The sequence below is a fragment of the Dreissena polymorpha genome, chromosome 2 (genome assembly GCF_020536995.1).
Source record: "Dreissena polymorpha isolate Duluth1 chromosome 2, UMN_Dpol_1.0, whole genome shotgun sequence".
Taxonomy (NCBI): domain Eukaryota; kingdom Metazoa; phylum Mollusca; class Bivalvia; order Myida; family Dreissenidae; genus Dreissena; species Dreissena polymorpha.
Genome location: NC_068356.1, coordinates 149,213,526 through 149,238,679, shown reverse-complemented (window position 1 = coordinate 149,238,679; position 25,154 = coordinate 149,213,526). Strand labels below are relative to the sequence as shown.

Here is a 25,154-nt window from a genome sequence, read left to right as displayed (position 1 = left end):
GTTTATATATATAAACAATCCTTTGGACATTCAGTAATCATTCAAGTCCAGTTTACATACTGATGTCTATTAAAATGTCTTTAATATTTATATTTGGAATGCATTATTATGAATATTAATCTGCTGTGTATTAAATATTTCAGATGCCGCTTGCTCTGTCTGTAAGCCAGGTTGGTTTCTATACCAGAACACATGTGACCAGTGTGGCACCACTTGTGTATCACCACCCAATGGAACGGCGAGGTACGTTGTACATTCAAATATGATTTATTTATCGTTTGCACAAAAACATAGTAGAGCTTGTAGCTTCTTTTACAAACTATTGTCATCTCTTTAAATATGTCTAGCTTATCACTATCTACAGCTTATCTTCTATTTTATAATATGTTTGTAAATTTGCAGATGTGACCCGGTTACAGGAAGTTGTTACTATGGATGTCAACCAAACTACCACGGCAGCAAGTGTCAACGACTCTGCAACCTTGCTAAGTATGTATAAGAAACACAGTCACAGAGACGTCAAACAAACGATTGATGTTTAGTGTTTATTCCGGCAATTTGGTAAAACTTGTTTTCAATTTTGCACAATACTCAAATTTTGAAGACGCCGTACTCCAAATGAAAAAGAATCGGAAAAAAAACTTTCAAGAAACGAGACAAAAGTTATATTTATACACACGTGCATAATGAATGCCTATTTAAATTACATTTATTTCAAAATTATCATTTAAAATATTACCTAAGTTACTCTACCTTTTAATTAGCATGTATCCATTTATCATCATCATCACGTGACTAGACCTTGTTTGAAACGCGTTTTCAATAAGACAAGACTCGTTCAAAGTTCATCAATTTTATAGGAACATATTCTTCATTTTGTTCGATTTAAACTTCTTAGTTTAAATTTTGCGCCGAACTATCACGAGACGGTAAATAGCTTTTAAAAGAAAGGGAAAGCGTGGGATTTTGAAAAATGCCACATAACGGAGGCGATTCGCAACGTTTATAAGTAAATTATCACTCAAATTAACACTTTGTTGGGTTTATTTAAGATATATTGGGTTAAGTTGACATTATAGATGGGTTGATTTAACATTCTGATGGGTTAAGTTGTCATTTGTTGGGTAAAGTTGACATAAGGGTAGGTTAAGTTAAGATTATGTTGGGTTAAATTACATTATGTTATGACATCAAACCGATATACCGGTATGAAAAAATCGTACACTTTGGGAAGTTAGCCTGTAAATATACAGTGCTTTACAATATACAACTGGCCTTCATACATGTGCGTAAAGTGTAGTTCCATATTAGCCTGTGCAGTCCGCACAGGCTTATCAGGAACGACACTCTCTTCCAAGACTGGACTAGGCTCTTCCTAGTCTGGACTTTCGTTTGGAAGAGACTTTCTTTAAACTACACATTCCAAAACCGAAAGTGTCTTAACTTATAAGTCTGTGTACAGGCTGATCTGGGATGACAATTTAAGCACATGCATTATGCGTAGTTTTCACAGACAGCGTCTCATACGCACATTGATCCCCTTACAGCTGCAACACCTGTAGCTACAACGAGCCCTCTGACAATCTGAAATGCGCTGTCTGTGTTGCTGGAAGATACGGCCCCTACTGCACACCATGCAACAGTAACTGTCTGAAAGACACCGGAGACATCTGCATTCACAATGGTGAGAAAATACAACGCTTAGTCAAAGCGTGCTAGCTCTAAATCGCGAATGGCGCCACAATAATAAACAGAAAATGCGCTTTAATGTACGTAGATTGTATTCTTAAAACCTATTTCTTGTATTGAGTGTTAAAATAATGGGCATACGTAAAAACTAACATGTCGAAGCAAGTACTGAAACAGACCTTACTACTATAGACACGTTATATGTATATTATATATATATTATATATGAAGCTTTTTAATATCAAGGTACATGCTTAGACGGATGCAGACCCGGTTACCGGGGTGATAAATGTGATGTTTCATGTGCGGCTTCAGTCGATCTGGCAAACTGTGCCGTGTGTGACAGATACCAATTTTCGTAAGCACTTGTGTTGTGAACGCTATATGTAAGACATTATTTCTGCTTACGCAATCAGTGATCTTTTTACTCCAAGGATTTTGGTTTACTCAATTGTATTACTTTAAGAATATATTTTACCTAAGTTACTGATTTATTTAATAAAATACATAAAATTATTAATGAAACGCTTTATATTGGAATAAACAATATATTCAACAATATTGATCAAAGAGAATAATACATAATATGTTTTGTAAAGTTAAAACGTGCACGATCCGATTAATTATGACAAGGGAGCGAAACGTGCATATGTTTGTTAAGGATTGTTTTTCTCAAAATTGTAATAGAGAGAAAGACTTACATGCATTCTTGATAACTCTCATCCACATTACAATTCATAAAGCCAGTAAAAACAAACCATGCACTGCTTACCTTTCTTTTCAGATGCACTGTTTGCAAGCCCGGGTTTTGGGGTCCCAAATGTCAATCCACGTGCGGCGTCAACTGTGTGGAGTTCAGTGGTGCAAGATACTGCAATATATCGGTATTTCTTCCTGAATATTTTACGGATAATTCATACCAAACTTTAGCAGAATAGTCAACAAATGACCTTACTGTAATCTCAATAATGCAAAAATGATGTGAGGGCATGTGTAAATCATGTTTTTTCTGTCTCTTTTATAATAAAAATTCAAATCTGCGTGAAGTTGATATAACTGCATGTTTATCGTTTTTGTTTATGTTTTAAGAATACATTTAGCTAAGGCACGAAACTATAAATATGTCAACCTTAACCCATTTATGCCTAGCGTCTCGAATAAAAGGCCTTGTCAAACAGCGTAGACCCAGATGAGACGCCGCATGATGCAGGGTCTGCGCTGTTTGCTTAAAGGAATTTCTGTAAGAATATTCTAAATATAGAAATAGATATACTAAACATCCCTAATTTTGGAAATAAATTGATCCAATTTAGAAGGATAGGAGTCCACTAGGCATAAATGGATTAACTAGCATTTCGTGTTTTAAATTGTATATTAAACCACTTTGTCCACTCTCATCTATACAATGCGAAACTGACTTAGAGAAAAACGCAATCATCCAATCATACAGACACCGTGTTATATGAGCCTTGTTCTGAGAAAACTGGGCTTATTGCATGTGCGTAAAGTGTCGTCCCAGACTAGCCTGTGCAGTCCGTACAGGCTAATCAGGGACGACACTCTCCGCTTGTATGGTATTTTTAGTTTCAAGAAAGTCCCTCCTTATCAAAAATACAAGTTAATGCGGAAGGTGACGTCCCTGATTAGCCGGTGCGGACTGATTTTGTGCTTCCTATATTTTCGTTTCGTATAGGTAACAAGGACAAATGCTAATGCTCTTGGTACATGCATGAGCAATAATTGGCATTAAATACAACTAACTGTTAGATAGCTTAATGTTCGAAAGCAATTCTGTGTTTGTTATTCTACTCTCAACATGTACGTACTATATATTATATGAATGTGCCTCGTGAAACGAAATTGGTTACACGTAGACCTATCATATGTACATCATAATATTTTTCATATATGGTTGAAATTGATAAGCTCCATTAGAATATTAAGTTATTGCACATATCTAATTATATATATATATAATATCGATTTTTGTTAATATAAGAACCTAGTATTTAATAACACATGTATTTATTTTTACTTTGTAAAACCTGAATGCTTACTATGTCCACTTGGGCTTTGCCCTTCTGGATGTATTGTTTAATAGACTTGTTATCATGCACTCAGTTGTGTGTGATCTTGTGCTATATTTTTTTACGATCAGGACGGCACATGCAGAGACGGTTGTATGCCTACCTACTTCAAGCATGACTGCAGTGGCTCATGTCCTAACTGTGCAAACAACGTTTGTCATAGAACCACTGGTATGTGTGAAGTTTTATACGATGTTCCGTTAGGGCCATTCTGTGTTTGATATTGTCGACCTCTTTTTCAAAAGGGCGAGTACTCAAAAACACGACACAAAAGAGCAAGATATCGATACGAGATCATACTAGCACGATTCGAGAATATTCGAAATAACAAAGATACGATATTACGATGCGGGGTCGCGCTATTATCATCGTGATATGGCGTAATCTCCTTGCGATCCAAACTTCGACAATGCGGAATATAAACGGTTCTAACGGAACAACGTATTTTAGAGACTAAACGTCATCTTTATTTTTATTTTATATAAATTATTAATATTGTTCGGTTGGCTATTTTGATTCGATATAAGGTTTCCTTTTTTACAGGGCTATTTTGTGGGTTCATGGGTCGTGACATGCAATATCAAAGGATATTTTATTGTTATATTGTATTGTTATTTATAATGTCATTGCATTTTGGCGTTTTATGGACATGTTTGAATTGATTCTATAAACATATACAAGTATATAACTTATCGACACTAACATACTTGTTATCAAATCAACAACTATGTTTTAACTAATCTAGAACTAAATCAAAAAGAATTTGATTCGAATATCGCTCATTGGGAAGATTTCGTTCAGTTCTGGTTACATCATCTAATATGATTACGTGCATGCTGTCCATTCCTGCATTGTTTGATAATAAACTTGTTTGCAAAATCACGTCTATACGCGAAGACTTAAACTAGCTTGAACATGTTATCGATATGATTATCTACATAACTATGTAATATCGTGTATGGGTGTATTTGAATATAACATTAGCGAAAGAAAATGACAAAAACTGTGTACAATTGTACACAGCATGCCATTAACGCAACTAAGAGTCATGGGATTATACCAAACTACCAAAACACATAAGCTGTCGAATTACATCAATCACGATACCCCTGACCACAGCCTTGCGACATGTCGAATAAACCATTAGAAAAAAACTAATGTGTGTCCTTTATTTACTTCCACTACAGGTACCTGTTTGGACCCAATCTGTGACAGCGGCTTTTTCGGAGAGACCTGTAACCAGTCCTGTCCTGCTAACTGCGGTTTGGATCCAAATGGCCTCGCTTACTGTGACTTCACTTCCGGAGATTGCACGTATGGCTGCCGGGACGGCTACTATGGAGCGAAATGCACGCTCGGATGTTCCCAGTTCTGTAAAAGAAGCCCCGCAAATACAGAAATGGGTTCGTGAGTTTTTTTTAGAAAGTGTTCATAATGTCATAAATCTGCAACATATGTCATTTTAATGTCCGCGATTCATTTTTTAAAATAATCGCCAAAAATGTTCCTCCTTTTTAACACTCGTATTCTCGTATATGCTCGTACATAGCTGTCGATTAACCAATGGACGTTTACCTATTTGAAGGTAATTGTCTCCATTTTTCCTGGCTAAGATAATATTATAATATTTACATATATTAGTTTATGTCTTATGATTTATTTTCTTCATATTGTTTAGTTTAAGTCAAAATGCTTTGTAACGCAACAACAACTTTGTATTTTGTATATACTGGTTAAACATCTTATTAAAATGGATGAATCCGATGTCGACGGAAAATTAAGTCCGTTCTATGATTCCCGCTGTTTTTCCAATGTCATTATGATATTATGGCGGAACAGCTTTTGGCTTATACTGTCTTCATAATAACACAGCATAGAAACAAGTAGACATCTCGTTCTATAAAAACAGTAAAAGGGCGACTTCATCTGAAAATAGCTTTGTTAGTGTATACAGTAACATATATGTTAACCAAGTCTATTGTTGATACGAGTATATATCAGTATTCTGACTTGCGCTATTTCAGATTACATGTCATATACCATCCATTAGACTGATAAATATTGTGCAATTATTGACTAGCCAAATATTCAGAACAAGCCCTCTTCCAACAGCTTCTACCCCCCTCCCAAAACCCCCTAAAAATTGCCCATTTGGTTTACAAAAATATCAAAACCAACAAAATTTAGTCCACATTTTTTTTTACTTATATACATATATAAGAAAAAAAAATCGACTTACTATTTTGTTGTTAATATTTTGTATCACAGATGGACCATTTTAAGGGTTTGGGAGGGGGTAGAAGCTGGGGGAGAGATGAAGCAGTGGGGGGGGGGGGGTAGCAACTAATGCCGAGTGCCTAAGACATTCAGTATATACTTATCGGTGAAATGATTATTTCTTTGCATATGAAAGGTCCCCTCTGCAATCAAGCCACTGGAAATTGCCTGTACGCTTGTGAGCCTGGCTTCTACACGCCGACATGCGGCGCGGTTTGTCGGTCAACTTGTGTCGACAAAACATGTGACATCAACTCTGGAACGTGTGCGGAATGTGATAAGGGCATAAACGCGGGTGTGCTGTGTCCAACCGGAAGTAAATTGACATAATGATGTAATAAACGCATCATTTCAATTTAGATTCATTCGTCTTATATGCTATAAAAATGATATATACTTTGATGGAATTACGCAATAATATGTTGATCTAGGTCTCAATGGCAATGGCTTCCTAACACGTGGCTTTGTTGTGCGAGCTAATTTAGTCGTGCTTTTATATGTTGTTTCGATTTTCTGATATAGAATACAATGTGATATCACAAAATATAGAAACTCTAACTCTTAATTGGAATAGGTTTTAAGTTTAACTATGTTTAAAAAGATAAAATAATAATTTAGTAATTCAGCTTAAATATTTTCATTGGACATAAATAACACAGACTCTACGTATACATACTTAAATTGATCATTATTAACGGTATGATTGTAAAATATGTCGTTGTTTTTTAATTTTTAATCGACACTCATACACATGTAAAGGTTAACACTAATATACCTCCGTAATGGTTAGATAACGTTGCTAGAGTTTTGCACACGCTTTCACGATGTCTACGCTATACCTTTGGTATTAATTAGTGGTGTGTAACCTAGAGTGCTTCCTAACCCTGCACGTGTTTTGCTTCCGATAGATCACCGCTTATTAACAATATATAATAATAACACATTCTCTTCGTGGTCTTTCTTCCTTCCAAGCAATCCGTAAATATCCCTCATCGCAATAGCATACGACCAAGATATGAGCACAAAATCAACATTCGTAAATGAAAAAGTATATTGATCTATTTCTTGACGTGAAATATTCAATTCTATAACAAATACTGAATCTAAAATGTTTGCGTTGCTTCATATTTATTTAAATACAACTTGTATATACAATGATTTGTAATTTATTTATGAAATTTGTAGTTCCCGGTATCTGCTTAAAATGATGTGTATCATAATATTCGACTTATATATGTATATATATAATATAGCGGATCGCGTCTTACCTAAATGAAAACAACTATCCCACTTGTTCCGTCTTGTTCTTTCCCGTTCTGTCTTTTCATCCATCACATTTCATCCATCAGTTCTTTTGAAATGTCTTTATGTACTATACGAACAACAAAAACATTAAAACAGACTGTTAAACAAACCACCAGCCAATTAAATGCAACAACACGTGGTACGCAGTTTCAATGACGTAATACACATATGATCAGTGCTTGGTAATTACCTCTACACACTTGTGATGCAATGACATAGAAACTATCAGTAATATTCAACACCAAAATACGTTTATGTTTGGTAATAAAGTGTCAGTATGCCTATGTCTAAATGTTAGTTATCGTTGTCAGAAAAAAATTGTCCTGTTATTGCGATATGAATTGAAAGTATGACTTTGTCACCGATGCGGAATGGTACACATGCGCGGAACCAGTAAATGCGCATAGACTGTGACTTCCGGTTAAATGGTGCAAACAAGGTAAGATTAAACTGCTATTTTGCGATATTGTATAGAGGATATTTGTTGGATTCGATGGATTATCGATTTTAATTCACGAGTGATCATAGAAAATAATATTTTCAAGAGTGGCGAAATTCCACCGAATCCAACACATTTTCTTTTTATTTTATGCTTTTTTTCACAGTTTATATACATTGTTAAATAGTTTAACTAAAGAATTTCGCTAGGATAATGACGTCATTTCGTCAAAAAATGACGTAATTTCACAGTAAACAATGAAAATTATCGATAATTTTCACTGATAATTTTCACTGTTTGAAAAAGTGAAATTATCAGTTTTAATTCACTGATACTTTTTATTGTATCATGTTAACCTTCCTAAACATAAAATCAAAAGGCTCACGCGCCATAAGGGTTAGTGCTTTTATGTTTTTGAAAGGCACTTTTACTCAGTCACTGTTTGTTTTCGTCAAGTCTATCCCTTAATTAGTTAGCACAGGTGATTGACTTTTCATAGCACATAGTTGTAGATCGTTGTTATATTGCAATGCAATTGGTTTTATATGTATACTTATTTATAAAGTCCCCAGCGTATGTGTAATGCCTTTTAAGGATCTTTAAAATTGCTTATGAATTGATGGAATGTATAACATAATGACTAGTATTACATCATGTATCTGTTTGCTTTATAATATAAGCATATGTTATGTTGGGTGTAGACAAGTATACAAGTATATGAATTTATATAAAGCTCCATACTGCATGCGTCTTGAATTTCTTTAATTTATTATGCTGGTATTATTGTGAATGAAATTTTTGATTGAAAATACCTACAAGGTAAGCGTCTTTATGCCTTTTGTCTGTATGTATACACAATATCACTCGTTTTCTATGATCAACATTCCTTAAGAATGGAGAGTATTATCTTCGTCGGCGGCTATAAATGGTTTAAAACAGTACCACATTTTGATGTAATAAGATGCCTTTGCGTTAAAGTGAATTCATTTAATAGGAACTTCTACAGTGTTGCACAAGAAAATAAAATTATTAATAAATTAAAACAAAGTTTACTCACACTTGCGCTAGTTATTGTCAATGCACAGAAACCAGTATATGCGTACATACAATTATACCGTCGAAACTGTTGTATAATCCTTTACGACTTATATACGTATATTAACGCATGTGTGGTCCCGTAGAAAGTTGTATTTATTTAAAGACCTTTCTTACTAAATTCAAGTTTTAAAGGCTTCATTTCCAACCCTTCGATACTGATGAGCAGCAAACAGTATAAAACCTGAACAGCCTGCGAGTTACTCGTAGGTTGTTCTGGTTTTATGCGGGTTGCAAAAGCCATTTATATTATGCATTCAACCATGGGGTTCAATCAATCTGACAGCATGTAACCTTCGCTTCAGGACTTACGGTTTGAGCATGTGTAACCTTTAACATTTATCAAAAATATATTTTGAGTTTTCCGTTTTTTTAATGACCTCCCTGTATTTCTTCAAAATAAACAACTTTGAAATTTGATATTGCAAACCTTTTTTTTCCATACTGGGTCTTAAAAGCCATATCCATTAACACATATTCGTCGTATAATGATCGTATTTAGTAAGTTTTAATATTCGTATACATGACTTCCTTTATGTAGACATAATCCATATTCAATCTCGGTAATTTTTCTGAATGCCCTTTTTTCACCTTTCCAATTTATTGTTTATCTGCTTTTCCGCCGTGTCAGTTTAAAGTGATGTATGAAATTAACGACGAATTTCGGTTTAATGAAAGCATAAGGATACTAATGGGTCACCCAATATCTCATGCCGTAGCACATTATGAAGACTTTGATGACTGTGAACATATGCGTACAACTCAATTCTACCAAACATGATAACTCCATTTAATATGTTAGCTATTATATGCAAAGAAATAAAAAGGACTAATATAACCACGTTTACTGATTGCTTTAGGCTGGGATGAAATGATGTATAGTGTTATACATTATGTATCCGCTAGAAAGCATAATAAAGCCTGTACCCATAGATGATGTATTTCTAAAACCATTCAGCGCTTTTAACAACACTAACTTATTATGATATCACGAACACATTAACTTCCGTATATATTCATTTAAATTTAAAAAACTATCCAAGTGTCATGTTTTTATCTGAACATGAGCATTTCATAACAAATAGATGTTCTGTTATATTTGTGAAAAACGTAAACACGATTATGTGAAAAAACAACAATACAACAATACACAATGTCAATTATGTAATCATATTTTCTCATTATGTAATGCTCATTATTTATTTTTTTCGAACCGCGCAAAGATGATAAAATAATATTTAAATAGTCCGAATAGACTGAGCCCTGAATTCGCTCGAGTTTAGAAAAACTAATCCCTCGGTACAAACAACGCTGATCCATTATCAACCAATGAAAGCTTGATTTAAATAATGACGGTCGATACGTTGTGTGATTTTGAAAGGATAATGAATGGGTCAGCTTTATTTATAACAGCAGATTAGTGGGTTTACCAAAAGGTTGTTTTTTCCGGGACACATATATTACCTTTGCGTTCTATATGTTTTTACAGCCTTGTACACATAGATGTATGTATAACTTATTCATCCGCAAGACCCCACGTGTTTTGATAAAGCAAAACTAAAGCGATATTTATTTTATTCTCCAAGCAGAAGTATGAAGAACAAACGATTTAATATTTATTTTATTAAATAAACGCGATAATTTCATTATTTGAAGTAATGTAAATATGATTTATTTAATTTCAGTTTTATATTTACTTTTTTCTTTTGAACAACACATACGATTAGAAACATTATTTCATACACAGTCCAGCTAACAGAAATTAATAGTTTAAACATAAATGGTAAATATGCATAGTTAACGATTTTCCAGAACAAGATAACTCGTACTCACTCTTTATATTCAGCTATAGTACTTTCCCTTTACCGGATATATTAACATAATTATGAAACTACAAATTATCATGCGAAAATAAAATTATTCTGTTATCATATATTCAAGCAACATCCATGTTTTATATTTAACGAATTAACTTATTTGTGCAGCAAAATAACAAAGCACGCGATGTAAGCGTAATTTTCTATATTAACATCAAACAACGGCAACAGATCTAATACAATAGTATTGACCTAATTAACTCATTTGGATAGCTCGGTAATTAACAGCGTAAGGTGCGTCACTGATAAATTAACAAAAAATGCTCCGACTATAACACATTTAACGCGTATTGCAATCATGACGTTTTTGCTTTTCAGCGTGCAATGTTGGTAAATTTGGGACATTCTGTAACGAAGACTGTCCCGGCGGCGTTCAATGTAGGAATCTAACCTGCAACCGCTACACCAGCACCTGCATTGGGTGCGTGGTGGGCAGATGGGGCGACATTTGTAACCGCACGTGCCCCAACTGCGTAAACGGACTGTGTGGACAGAGTACCGGATTCTGTCAGCTAGGATGCGTCAATGGTTACTATGGCGACAATTGTAACTACAAATGTGGCGACCGATGCACGGTGTGCAACCGAGTGAATGGGACCTGCGAGGTTTGCAACGTTAGTACATTCGGTGACACGTGTCAGCGTAACTGTAGCGGCAACTGTGTTTCTGACCCTGGGCAGAGTTTCATCACGTGCGCGAAAGAGAACGGTGACTGCACGAGCGGCGTGTGTAAGCCCGGGTTCTTTTCCCCACACTGTGCCCTAACATGCAGTCCAACATGTGCGGAGAGAGGCCCCGACGTGCAAGTGTGTAAAATAGACACCGGGGACTGCCTGCATGGATGTGACGACGGATTCTATAATCCCACGTGCGCGCATCCGTGCAGTAATACGTGCAGGAATAAACGATGCGTGAACGCCGGGAACAACTGCGTGGATGGGTGTGTCGCTGAATGCTACAACTTTCCGACCTGTGACAAGGCTTGTAATTCAAATTGTGTCAACTCCACGTGCGATGACATAGGTGGCGCCTGTAGTTACGGATGTCGCGTCGGTTACTATGGAAACCAATGCCAGTTGACGTGTCTCTTGAACAACACGTGCGTTAACAACACGTGCGACAGAACGCTTGGGTATTGCAGAGAATGCGACCTCCCTAAACCCGGATTCCAGTGCAGAGAGGCTGGTAGGTGTTAGGACGGGGATCAGGAAAATAAATCGCGCGTACATTAGTGCTTGCATGACGCTTACTTAAAAATCGGCAACCACGCTTGGTTAAGCTCACTAGAAAGCTTAGTGTGAGATGTGTTTTATGTTTTCTGTTTATTTAACCCGTTAACCCGTTTAATAGCTTAGCATGACATTTTACTATTTTATCTGATTGTGTTTTCTCAATATATGTTTTGTGTATAATCCTTTACCTTATACTTCCAATTTTAGTAAAATTAACTTACTTGTATTTTACTAATCTTCATTAATCTCATATCATTCTATTAAGTATATTGATATCACATATAAATCACTATTTCAGTAGAAAAGCTTAAGCGTAGAAAACACCTTATGTTTTATTAAATATGTAAACAATAAAACGGAAAGAGGCTCTTGGCTAGAAACATCAAACTTTAATTGGCATAAACCATATAGATTAACGTCTTAATTTTGTGTAGATCGAAACATAACCATACGCGCTTCAATATGATACGTTATACTTAATACACGTATGTCTACCCTCAATACATTTCTAAATTCACGGACCCAATATCATACCGTATGGGGTCATTTAGAAGCTGTGTTACGAATAATACATTTTATCAAAATCTATTTAGTGCTCTCTCGATCGTTACGGTATCAATGTCAATTACAGATAAATGCTTTGTATAGTGTGTTTTTTATGGTTGAAAACTGTAATGAGTACTTCTTTGAAACATTAAAAACATCATGACCAAAACTTAGTAAATATCTTCATTAATTAAATCCATTTTACACAACCATCATTCAATTATACGACAAAACGTTCTTAGCATAGTTAGTTGCTCATTTTTAGGTGAGTCCAAATTACTATAAACTAAGAATCACCGTTTTCATTGAATCTATTATCGAAGAAACGTCCACGTCTACACCAAACCAGACGGGAGGACATCACTTTAGCAAACAAAACATTACACAACAAAACACATTTCAAACCTTCAATACGTATTGAATATAAAAGCTGGCCATGCCCTGGTCTGAAACTGTATTCGTATTTTGCATACCAGTGAATGGTTACATAGCCATCCGCGTTTATTTTTCGTCGTGTGGTCGTGAAATATGTCTGTCCGTCGAATCTACATCTCATCAAGTTGTCAACCAATATGACGTCATCCATGTGACATCATCAATGTGTTGTCATCGTAACTGGACGTTTGATGGTGTGCGCTAACACTAACAGCGAAACATCCTCAATGCAATGCTAGGTAATTCACACACAATTAATATTCATTATCCGGCATTGCAGTGCCGGCTTTGAGACAATAAACATATGTACGGTGTACATTTAATAAAGTAACAACAAGGAAAATATAACACATTCTAATTTATATTTAAAAAAATATGTTTAGCTTGATGTGTATCATCATACCCGGCACTGCCATGCTTCGTGTGTGTCCATTCGATTGCTCATAATCTTTAATAATCTATTATTTTCTAATAAAACATTCTGAAATAATGAAACAACGTTGAAGAGAAAAGAAAAGAAAATATAAGGAGAACTAATCAAGCATTATATGTAGTTTAACTTCTATTTCCTACACTGTGTATGAGTGTCGAGTAATATAAAACAACTGTCAGTCCGAAATTTAATCTAGAAACTTCAAACCGCTGCGAAAGAGCGCACTATGACTCTGACACGCGTCGTGCAAAAATGGGTCTTATTTTACATGCGGCCTACTAAGCTCCAGAACATCCGCACTCTGGAGTAACCCTTTCCGCTACATTCATGCAAGGTCTCATGGTCCATTATGACCAGACTACGAGAATGCAGCGGCTAGGGTTGACCTACGCTGGCCGCATACTGGATACGACCCATTTTCGCACGACGCGGATCCATTTTTTTTTTCATTTCATATATATACACATATTTTTTTTGCGCTCAGACATCTGCGATCGATGTTTATTTATGTGTCGTCGTTTAATATAATACTTATTAATAAGTCAGATACTTATCTGCGTGTTAATGTGTATAACATATTTGTTTTCATGTCATCTGCATTAATATGCTGTTATACAATATTTTTAAGCCTAAACATTTGTTAATGAGATGAACATTGTTAACCAGTCGCACGTACTTCATGTGTAATCATCATTTTAACTTTATTCTTTAACAAAGCGGGAAGCGCCAAGAATTGTTCAACATTGTAAACAGCTCGCACGCATCGATACTGCTGCAGTAAAACAAATTAAAAGTGAGCCTCGTTCTGACAAACATTGGCTAAATGCATGTGCGTCAAGTATCGTCCCAGATAAGTCTGCGCAGACCGCACAGGCTAATCAGGGACGAAACTTTCTGCCTAAACTGGATGATTGTAAAGGAAATATTTCCCTTAAATAAAATTTTCCTAAAAACTGATAAAGTCGAACCAGATAAGCCAGGGTGGACTGCACGGTATAATCTGGTGCGACTTTTTATGCACATGTATTAAAAAAACCAGTTGTCCGAAAACAAGGTTCGATTTATAATAAGCCATAATATCCGATTATGAGTTTTGCCTCCGTTTATCAAAATTATTAAATTGCTATCATGTAAACGATGTTGAATACCAGTTACTCCTTGGTTTCAGCATGTGATGTAAGTTTCTATGGTAACTTCTGTACCACGCCCTGCCCAGGGGGTAGCAACTGCTCAGGAAGCACATGTGAGCGATACACGGCGATGTGCAAAGGGTGTATCAGCGGCCGTTATGGCGACCACTGTGAGAGAACATGCTCCAACTGTGCTAGTGGCGTCTGTGATCAGACTTTCGGTGTTTGCCAAGGCGCATGCGTGGACGGCTATTTCGGGGAAACGTGTGACACCCGTTGCGGCAATCGATGCACGCGCTGTGCGCAGTTTACTGGAGCGTGTCTGGTTTGCAATGTCGGAGCTCACGGAACTTATTGTGAATTCAATTGCAGTAACCAGTGCCTCCCGTTGTCGTCAGGTATCATTTCCTGTAACAAGGTGAACGGGTACTGTGACAGCGGCGCATGCGTGCCAGGATTCTATCGACCCACGTGTACCTCGTTATGCAGTTCGAATTGTAAGGATGTCGTCTGCGAACTTCAGAGCGGAAACTGCACAAACGGTTGCAACGTCGGCTGGTTTGGAAGGTTCTGTGACGGTACATGTAGCGCAAACTGCGTGAATCGGAACTGCCTAGGTTCTGCTGATAGCTGCCTGGAGGGATGCGTGCCCGAAATGTATGGTCCCCAGTGCAACATTCCGTGCAATTCTAACTGTTCGACAGGCGTCTGTTAGATCACCGAATACTGCACCCGCGGATGCCTTCTCGGGTGGTACGGCGACATGTGCGACCGGATGTGCAACGCCACGTGCACGGATGGGCGGTGTAGCAGGACGCTGGGGGTTTGTGAAGAGTGCAGCAAGACCAATCCGTCACCGCTCTGTAGAACTTCCGGTAAGTATCATAAGATGTGATTTTATGACGTCAAGTCCATATGTTACATCGTCCGTTTAAACGAAATATATGTTTTCATAATACAAGAATGTCTAAATACAAGGTTTTTGTACATATTTAACAAACGACAAACGGGTACACATGGACTAGATATTTTTTATTATGAGGAACGAATATCTGCTTAACCCATTCCGGATACGCTTGACTTGTGTCATCTAAACACAAAACCTTTAAAACTGCAACAATAACGCAAACTTGACCAGCACCAAAGAAACACAATTAAAACCAAGTGTGCGTATTGTTTAGTAAATTACGATACAACACAAACATACAATGTCTGAAGAATGGTCACAACAAAATTTATTCCTCTTTTCAGTCATTCTATATACATGTATCATTTTGCATTTAATATTAGCAGCGCTCTGAGAATACGGGGCTAAATGCATGTGCGAACCGTATCGTCATAGATTAGCCTGTACAGTCTGCATAGGCTAATCAAGGACGACACTTTCCGCCTTTACTGGATTTTCGCTAAGAAGATACTTTTTTGATCGAAAAATACCATAACAGCGGAAAATGTCGTCCCTGATTGGCCTGTGCGGACTGCAAAGGCTTATCTTGGACGACACTTTACGCACATGCATTAAGACTGGTTACCACAGAGCGCTTCTCAAATACTAATATTTTGTAAATTTATTTTGTCTTCAAATAATACTCACATCAAAATGTCATTTGGTTATTCCTGATTTGTGTGTCAATACTAAATTAACATGGAGTAATCACGTTTTCTAACACATACTGGGTTTATTTAAATAACATTTTGAGATTATTCTGTTCGCATTACGTCTTAATGTTGTAGAAACTAGTCTTTTTAGTGGAAGTTTTTGTTGTGATACTTAGGGTATATTTGTCATTTGAAAAATAAAGAGTGTTATTAAAAAATGTTCATTACTTGTGTTTTCTTTGATGTTGGTATCCATGTGTGTGTACGTATCTGGATTTTAACCCTCCTGAATCAGTGCGATGATGACATTTCTTTGGTAATAGCATGTGCTAATAATTAGATACTGACTTAAAGAACAGTCGTCTATATGACATAGGTCGTGGTGTTGACTTATGTGTTTCTTTCCTATGTTTTATTTACAGCTTGTCCCGCCGGACTGACCGGAACCTTCTGTAACGTATCATGCAGCAGCAATTTCTTCGCCGAAAATAAATGCGGCCGCTATACCGGAACCTGCATCGGTTGTCTCGTCGGTCGCTATGGCGACCAGTGTGAAAGGCAATGTGACACCTGTCTGGCGGGAACCAAGTGTCAACAGGTTGACGGACGGTGTGATGATGAATGCATGCCGGGATATTACGGCTCCTTTTGCCGACAGAGCTGTACCACGTGTATCACGTGCACGAAGTCGACCGGTCTATGTACAACGTGCACCCGCGGGCAATACGGAGAGTTGTGCCAGTACAACTGCAGTCGCGCATGCGTGCCGGTAGGGAGCATCATTTCCTGTGACATCGTAACGGCCGACTGCGCGTCCCGTCAGTGTACGGCCGGTTACTGGGACACGGACTGTTTTTCGTTCTGTAACCCGAATTGCGGCAGAAGTAACACGACGGGTCTGGTTTCGTGTGACTTCCTGACTGGTCGGTGTAGCTCGGAGTGCGTTTCCGGTTGGTACGGGAGCCACTGTGACAGGAAGTGTGAATCTCTTTGTTATGATGGCAGGTGTGACCGGAACCAGGGCGTCTGTGTGGAATGTCTGAAGCCAAACCCTGACTTCAACTGCCCCTCCGGACGTGAGTATTACACACATCAGGTCGTTAATTTAATATATAAACAAAATGAACCACACACAGTCAGACAAACACGCTTGCGCACGCACGCACAAACACACAAAACAACTACTTTACATTAAAATGTATACATGCTATTTTTGTTTTCAATTTTATTAATATTTTATTCAGATACAGCCTTTAATAATATACGTACATACAACATATGCAACATTAGCGGTGTGGAAAAACGCCCATAAATCAACCACCTCACACAAGAGAACACACGACTCTACTATTATGAATGAATTTTGGAATAAATAACATCTGTATTGATTCGAGCTAATTCTCATTGGCGTTGTTTGTATGTCGCATCATTGGGTGTCATATTGGTGTGGCCTATGCAGCGTATGTGTTAGCATGCAACATAGCGAGTGTGCAGCATATCGATATATATATTTTCCAGACTGGTCTATCTTAATCAATAAAGTTGCCATTGCACAATTCATACTAACATTATTGCACTAATGACATCCTATATATATTATATATATTACTGCACTGTTCATACTGAATAATATTTGTAACGCATTTCAGGGCACATTGATAAGTTATGAAATAATGATTTCATTGTTCCTTGTGGTTTCTTTGCACGAATGTTGGCAGGTTGATTAAAATGTACATAATGGAATGTCGGAACAGCTTTTTGGGGTAATTTAACTGTTCCTCAATTATATTAATCGTATTAAGCCGCAGTCTGGGAAACGGAACTTCCGCACATGCTCATCAGGGACGACACCTGTATGATATTTGTCGCTTAAAGAAAGTTTCTTTTTAGCGAAAATCCATATAAGGCGGAAAGTTTTTTCAATGATAAGCCTGTTCGGACTGCACAGGCTTATCTGTGACGTACTTGCATTAAGCCCTGTTTTCAGAGAACGGGGCTGATATGTTTTCCTTGTTCCAGTTTGCACAGAGGGCTACTACGGCCAGAGCTGTCAGACCCTCTGCTCCACGGGTTGTGTACGCACGTGTGACCGGTACACCGCCAAGTGTGCCAACTGCAGGGACGGGCTGTGGGGAGACACGTGCGACAAGAACTGTACCGTCACGAACTGCAAGGTAAACGGTCTTAACTAAATACCGTGGTCTCTTAACCTTTATGATAAGGGATCAATGACTTTTTTCCATTATGTTAATTATAAAAAATCAATGTAATAAATAAACTATTTATCATGAATCAATGCCATCGTGTCCTAATCCGGTATTGCTAGACCGTTAGTGCATATTTACATCAAGACTTCCATAGAGGTTGTGCTAAAGAAGAAATTATTTGACCACGTTGACCCATTGATGAAACGGTTACATTTCATTCCATACGAAACTCGCTCTGGGAAGACTGTGCCTAATTCATGTGCGTAAAGTGTGCAGTCCGCAAAGGCTAATCAGCGACGACACCTTTTGACTTAACTAGGGTTTCTTTAATAAACAGACTTCTTTTAAACGAAAAATACAATGAAAGTGGAAAGTGTCAGCCCTGATTAGGTGTGCGGACTGCACATGCTTATCTGGAACAATAATGCGCGTGCATTAAGCTCAGTTTTACCGCAAAAAGGCTCATAAGTTTATTTGTGGTTTGCAGGTATGAAGTCAGTCTAGCGGGCAGTGTAACGAATGTGCTGCAGGCGAATGGGCGCTCAGCTGCTCCGCGGATTGTGGACGATGTTCGCCGGAAGCGTTTGGTATCGACCGATGTGACATAAACACCGGGATCTGCAACACTGACTCCTGGCTACCGGGTTACCATGGAAACAGGTGTCAGAACACGTGCGGCTTTACCTGCAAGGATTCCACTTCCGGTGTTAACGAATGCAACCGGAACACGGGGATTTGCACGAACGGTTGCGATATCGGGTACTACGACGTCTACTGTGACAAGAATTGTAGCGACAGATGTAGAAACAGAGACTGCGCGACGACCGCCAACGATTGCCGCCAGGAATGCGCGTACGGTTACTATGGCGTCGGCTGCCTGACGGCCTGTCCGTCAAACTGTGTGGGTTGGGATTGTGACGGGAACACAGGCGCTTGTAATATCGCATGCGCGGACGGTTTTTATGGCGCGCAATGCACGAATCCGTGTATAACCACGTGCATTGACGGTAAATGCGACAAAAATACGGGCTTTTGTTTAGAATGTTCGCAGTCAACGCCCAGGCAGTCGTGGTACTGTCGGACATCAGGTAAAAATTCTTTATTTATTTTAAATAAAGTTTATGTGAGTCTCATACATGAGCGTTGTTTCCTTACTATGTAATCCGTCATGACTGATTTCTTTCTAATTTATTTCATTGGTATGTCTCCCTTATTTTTCATTACGGGGTTTTCTTCATTATCCCGTTACTGCACATGTAACACGCGTGGTTTAAGGGTTGTTTATTATACAACTCTAACTTGAAGACTTTTGGTAACGACGTAAATCTGCTAAACTGACTTCACTTTTGCTTGAGCCTCGTTCTGGGAAAACATGGTTGAATGCATGTGCGTAGTGTCGTCCTCAATTAGCCTGTGCAGTCCGCAAAGGCTAATTGAGGACGACACTCGTCGTTTAGAAAAGACTTCTTTAAAACGAACAATTGCATAAAATCGTCCGTGATAAGCCGTTGTGGAATGAACTAGCAATTCTTGTATGACTCTTTACAAACATGCATTAAGCCCAGTGTCGCAGAACGCGGTGTCTTTGTACTTAATTTACAATGGCTTTGGTCTAAAAACTGGTGGCTATTTTTGTTTCTATAAAACAAGCTAGAGTAACATGTCAAACTGATTAATTTTAATAAATATATCCCAATAAGCTAATAAGCCAGATATATATGAAAGGTTTGTAAAATTAAGCATGGACGTGTGTTTTTTTTTCAGTACTTCATTATAGCTGTGCAATTTAAGTTTTGTTGTTTACAAAAATAATCATATAACCCCATCATCATATTATTAATGATATACATGTAACTAAAATTAGCCATTTACCAGCTATGATACGTATTAATAATGAAAAAGAAGAAACTGTTATTAAAATACAAAGTTTTGCATAGTCGCAAGGTGTGAATGGCGTTGATGAGTGGAAATGTAGTTGTAGTTTAGAGCTTGTATATAACACATGGGAAATTGAGGGAAAACGTAGATGTACACGTAGTAGCTGTTGTTTTATAAACAAATGATGCATATAGAAACAATAACCTTGAATAAGTATGCATGATATAGAATCATAGTAAAGAGTTCTAATGAAAAAAATTATCATGAAAAGCAAACATTTTTTGGTATCTTAATCGAGACCACTGTCTTATTGAAAATTATGAGTTATTTCTTATTTCCACTATCTAAAATCGCAAAGTGCGCAGTAGACAATGATCTTTCGGTAGGCTAGTGGCATAACTTTACAAACAATTATAAACGTCTTGACAATTGTTCTATTAACAACAGAGAACAAAAGTAAACATATACAATATTTTTATGATATTTCGACCGTTTTGCTGACTGTATTTACAGCTTGCCCAACTTGTACATATGGACTTTTCTGTAACCAGTCGTGTGCTGCCGGATGTGCGGGCACTTGTCACAGATAATCCTCTGTTTGCACCGGATGTGACGATGGTACGTCATTATTTACGCTATCATACAGAAGATTTAGTTTCTAGCGCGTTATTATTGCAATGCAATAATAATAATATTATTATTATTTTATTATAATACTTATTTTCATTTTGTATCCAGGTTCCTATATGATACATATCTAATTTAATAAAGAGTGGTTAAACTGGCTCGTTATGTGTCAGTTTCAGTCGTATGAAGTTACTAGCAATCGCTGTTCTTATTGTCCCCTACCGGTTTCACCGGAGGGGACTTGTGGTTTGCGCTCTGTGTGGTCTGTCTGTGTCAGTCCGACCCACAGTGTCCTGGATCCTGCGATAACTTTAAGTTCTACATTTTTTTATGAAACTTAAAACATGGATAGATGGCAATATGAACATTATGCACGTCATTTCATTTTGTTCCTACGTCAAAAATTATGGTTGCTATGGCAACAAATATATAACAAAATCTGACAATGGTGGATCTGGTAGGGGACATATATTGCTTGTCAATAGTCTTGTTATTCATCCTATTTTGGTTTTAAGGTTTTAAAATACTTACTGAATTACGTTACATTGCATTCATTAAGATATCATTTTATAATGCAAATACAAACTTGTAAGTATCAGATTGTGCGATAATAAATCGACTGGTTTGATAATGTTCGTTCAATTCATTTCCAGGATTGTACGGACCACAGTGTTCGCTGATCTGCGGAAAATGTTCTCCAATTAGATGTGACCAAAACACAGGCTCGTGCAGCGTCTGTCAGAACGGTTACTACGCCGGCGGATGCAACACCCCGTGCCTGTTCGCGAACTGTGACACTTGCAACAAAGACAGCGGCCAGTGCAGTACGTGCAAGACTGGTTTCTACGGAACCCGGTGTGACCTGAGTTGTAGCCCAAACTGCGCCGCTAACATCAACGGTGTGATATCGTGCAGTAAAGATCTCGGGCTCTGTGATGAGCAGAGATGCAGGCCGGGATACTGGGACACCACGTGCACTATTCAGTGCAGCGCCGCCTGTCTAAGGGACAGCGCCGGTAACCGGATATGCCAGTTCAGCAACGGCACTTGTATCGTGGGATGTGAGGATACCTACTTCGGGTCGGAGTGCGGTCAGAGCTGCAGCGCCACCTGTGTAGCCAGACAGTGCGGTCGCACAGGTGTGTGCTCCGCCCAGGGTTGTGTAACGGGTCGCTATGGTGACAGGTGCGAGTTCTCATGTTTGGACACGTGCAACGACAACACGTGCGGCAGGACTTCCGGTGTATGTGATGAATGCAACAAACTTCCACAGCTGCAGAGCGCGTTATGCAGAACGGCAGGTAAGTCTCCGTCTGTCTGAATGTACGTCTTGTTTGCGTTTAGTAGATGTAGTAACATGTTTACGTTCGTGCTGTACGAAATTTTCGCGCGTTCATCTTTTTCTCAGCCCGCATGCGACTTTCTATTGTATTTTGAGCCTGGAACCAACAATGTAGTCGTCAACGTAGACAGCGAATCGTTATTCGTTTTCGCTATTTTATAAAACTATTATGTAGCTGGTGTTAGTGCTTTGAAAAGAAATTGTGTACGTTAACGTAAGTAATAAAATGGAATAGCAATCTGATATTTCATTGACCTGTTTTGCTTTGGGCAAGGTTGCCGTAGTTTCTTTACTACATATATTGAATTATCGTTTGAATGATTTCATTTGTTTGCTTATTATTTAAAGTAGATCTTTTAAATGAGTCTTTCTAACACATGGCGTAGTGACATTGCAATATGATTTATACAATTTAGCGTGATTAATTTCTCATTAGAAATCTGTATTGTATTCAACGTTGAATCAATAATGACAATAAAATTTCCTGATATGATTATGAACAATGTCTGGAATGTTTTCGTGCAGACATATACGTACATAATTAGGCTACTGTTATGATGTTTTTTTTATACACATGTTTTGCCCTAATTGTGGCTTAAGCTTCTTTGCTTTCTGCTTTATGATATATAGCATGAACCATTTGAACCGCATTCCTTTCTCATTTTCATATGAAAAAAAATCAAGAAATTAAAATAATAATATTTTTTAAACAGCATATTAAAGAAATAATTTAAATCTATCACCATATTAATAAACATACATATTGCTTTAAAACTAATTTTATTGAAATGTACAGTAGTTACGTCTGTTTACGTGTAAGGCTAAAGGTTGACCCGTGGATTGGAATGTTATGCGCAAGTATGAGTCTTTATGTACAATCTATCATCATTATTTTTGTGATATTTAAGGTGGCAATAGTTATGTTGAACATGTACGATGCTATTGCGTGCCCAATCACCTAGTACAGTCCTCTTTCCCGACAGCGTGTGGCTGTTGCTTTGGTTGGTGGTAATCATACCGGAACGGTGGCGTTTGTTCCGGATACTCCGGTTTTCCCAACATCTCACAACCACGCCAAACATTAATATATTTCTGTAAGTGAAAACCTCTTTGCACGAAGATGCAGCTATGATTCGAAATTCGTCCAAACTTTCGCGGGTCTAGTACGTTAATTCGTTAAAAGTGATAGGGTGCACTCTGGGTCCACGTATAATGTAGCCTCTGGCTCGGAAATGACGTCGCAAACTTCGGTATACACACACACAGACAAAAGATGGAAAAGCATTCTTTAAAGTTGTATGATAGTCAACGTCAGCATGGGCTTATTCCCCGTTGTTTTTCAGTGATATTCACACTCCGTTTGAAGGTCACAGGTTTTCCTGTGGAGACAAAAACTGTTGCCATTAAAGGCGGTTTCCACATCATTCCAAATGTCCGTCTTTCTTTACAGGGCTTTAAAATCACTTCATAACATACAACAGTGGGTTTCCTTTATTTTTAAGTCTAAATCAATGCATCATATATTGTGATTGTATTTTTTAATGTGAGGATTTATTTTATGATTCCTTTTTTATCAAATGAATTCACTTTGATAAAAAAATTGTCCTAATCAATAAAAGCACAACCTTGTATTTACTTATGTATCCATTTCTTATATCGTCTACTGAATGTAATAACGAGGGTAACTGACATTTTGTGAATTGTTCAGGAATGCATATTTTCTGACATTTTCTGAAATACAGTAAGAGCACTTACGTTATATTTTGCATTAAAATATTTCAGTGTTGAAATTATGGTAACTGCTCCTTTCTTAATGTGTTATTGTTTTAAAAAAGACATACCAATTTGGCGTTTTGTTTCGTTTTTCAAGTGTTATTATAATACTAATCAGAAAATTTGAATTCGAAAAAATGTTTATAATTTTAATAAAACAGTGTTTTGCCTCTCCTGAAAATTTCACAAAATGTCAGTTACGCTACTTTTTACATTCAAGAAAATGACATGTGTTTGTAATGTCAATTTCAAAAATTAAGTAAAAACATTATTTTTACCAATAAGGTTGACTTAATATTTTAACAGTTGATGTATGTCACTTTAATAAACACAAAAATGGAAAAAAATAAAAATGTCAGTTTCATGAATTATTACATTCAGTAGACGATATGATATTGCTACACGTTTAAAATTCATTATACAATATAAATTTTATATTATCTTTAAAAATTATGCTAAACTTTTATACATGAAAGCAGCCATTGTAATAATTTTATAAATTTGCACAAATATGATATCAAGACCATGCTATGCACCTAGACATGGGCCTTCTCAATAAACTCTATTAAAATTCATAGAAGACTGTTCGCGAAGATTGGCGTCATCTCGCATCAAGCAATGCATGCTCCAATTTAAATTTCAGCGGTTAAATTAAAGGCGATTGAAGTTTTGTCTACTTCGATGTCGCGAAGACAGAGATAAATAACGTTCATTCCAATTTAAACATATCATATCATATTCATTTATATTGTAACGTTATATAAAGCTTAAGCGACTACATAATACATATTTAAATGCACTAATGCACAAAAATAAACACGGGAGAAGGGGGGATAAACACAGGGGGTGGCGCACAGCAATATTATTTGAAAAGTCTCCATTAAGCACATTTACTTACAATTTCCCACAAAGTCTCTCACACACCATGTTACGGTCCGCTTTCAGAATGCGGAGCAGGCCTTACAGGTTTGTTTTGCAACGTGTCATGTCCGACAAACTGCCAGGGTGTATGTGGCCGCTATACGCAGAAATGCACCGCATGTCAGAGCGGTTACTATGGAAACACATGTCAGAGCACGTGCGGGAATTGCGCGAGCAGAATCTGTTACCAAGAAAACGGAACTTGAGTTGAGGCGTGTATCGACGGATATTATAGCGACATGTGTAGGACCAGTTGTAATTA

The 25,154-nt window shown here is 37.3% G+C and overlaps 1 protein-coding gene across 1 annotated transcript; it reads left to right on the top strand.

Moving 5' to 3' along the window:
* The first annotated feature begins 230 nt into the window (after nt 1-230).
* On the top strand, nt 231-25,098 carry LOC127870194 (multiple epidermal growth factor-like domains protein 6). The gene is made up of 13 exons (XM_052412850.1): nt 231-243; nt 403-489; nt 4,964-5,179; nt 11,088-11,954; nt 13,773-13,795; nt 14,632-14,943; nt 15,250-15,436; nt 16,567-17,220; nt 18,164-18,298; nt 18,882-19,252; nt 20,743-20,847; nt 21,527-22,157; nt 24,917-25,098. The coding sequence occupies exons 1-13, from the start codon at nt 231-233 to the stop codon at nt 25,096-25,098; spliced, it is 3,783 nt and encodes a 1,260-aa protein (XP_052268810.1).
* Nucleotides 25,099-25,154: the final 56 nt, after the last annotated feature.

Coding starts and splice junctions, on each gene's coding strand:
- LOC127870194 (XM_052412850.1), top strand. Junction 14,944..15,249: donor GTGCCTCCCGTTGTCGTCAG/GTATCATTTCCT, acceptor ACTGTTCGACAG/GCGTCTGTTAGATCACCGAA. Junction 15,437..16,566: donor TCCGGTAAGTATCATAAGAT/GTGATTTTATGA, acceptor TTTTATTTACAG/CTTGTCCCGCCGGACTGACC.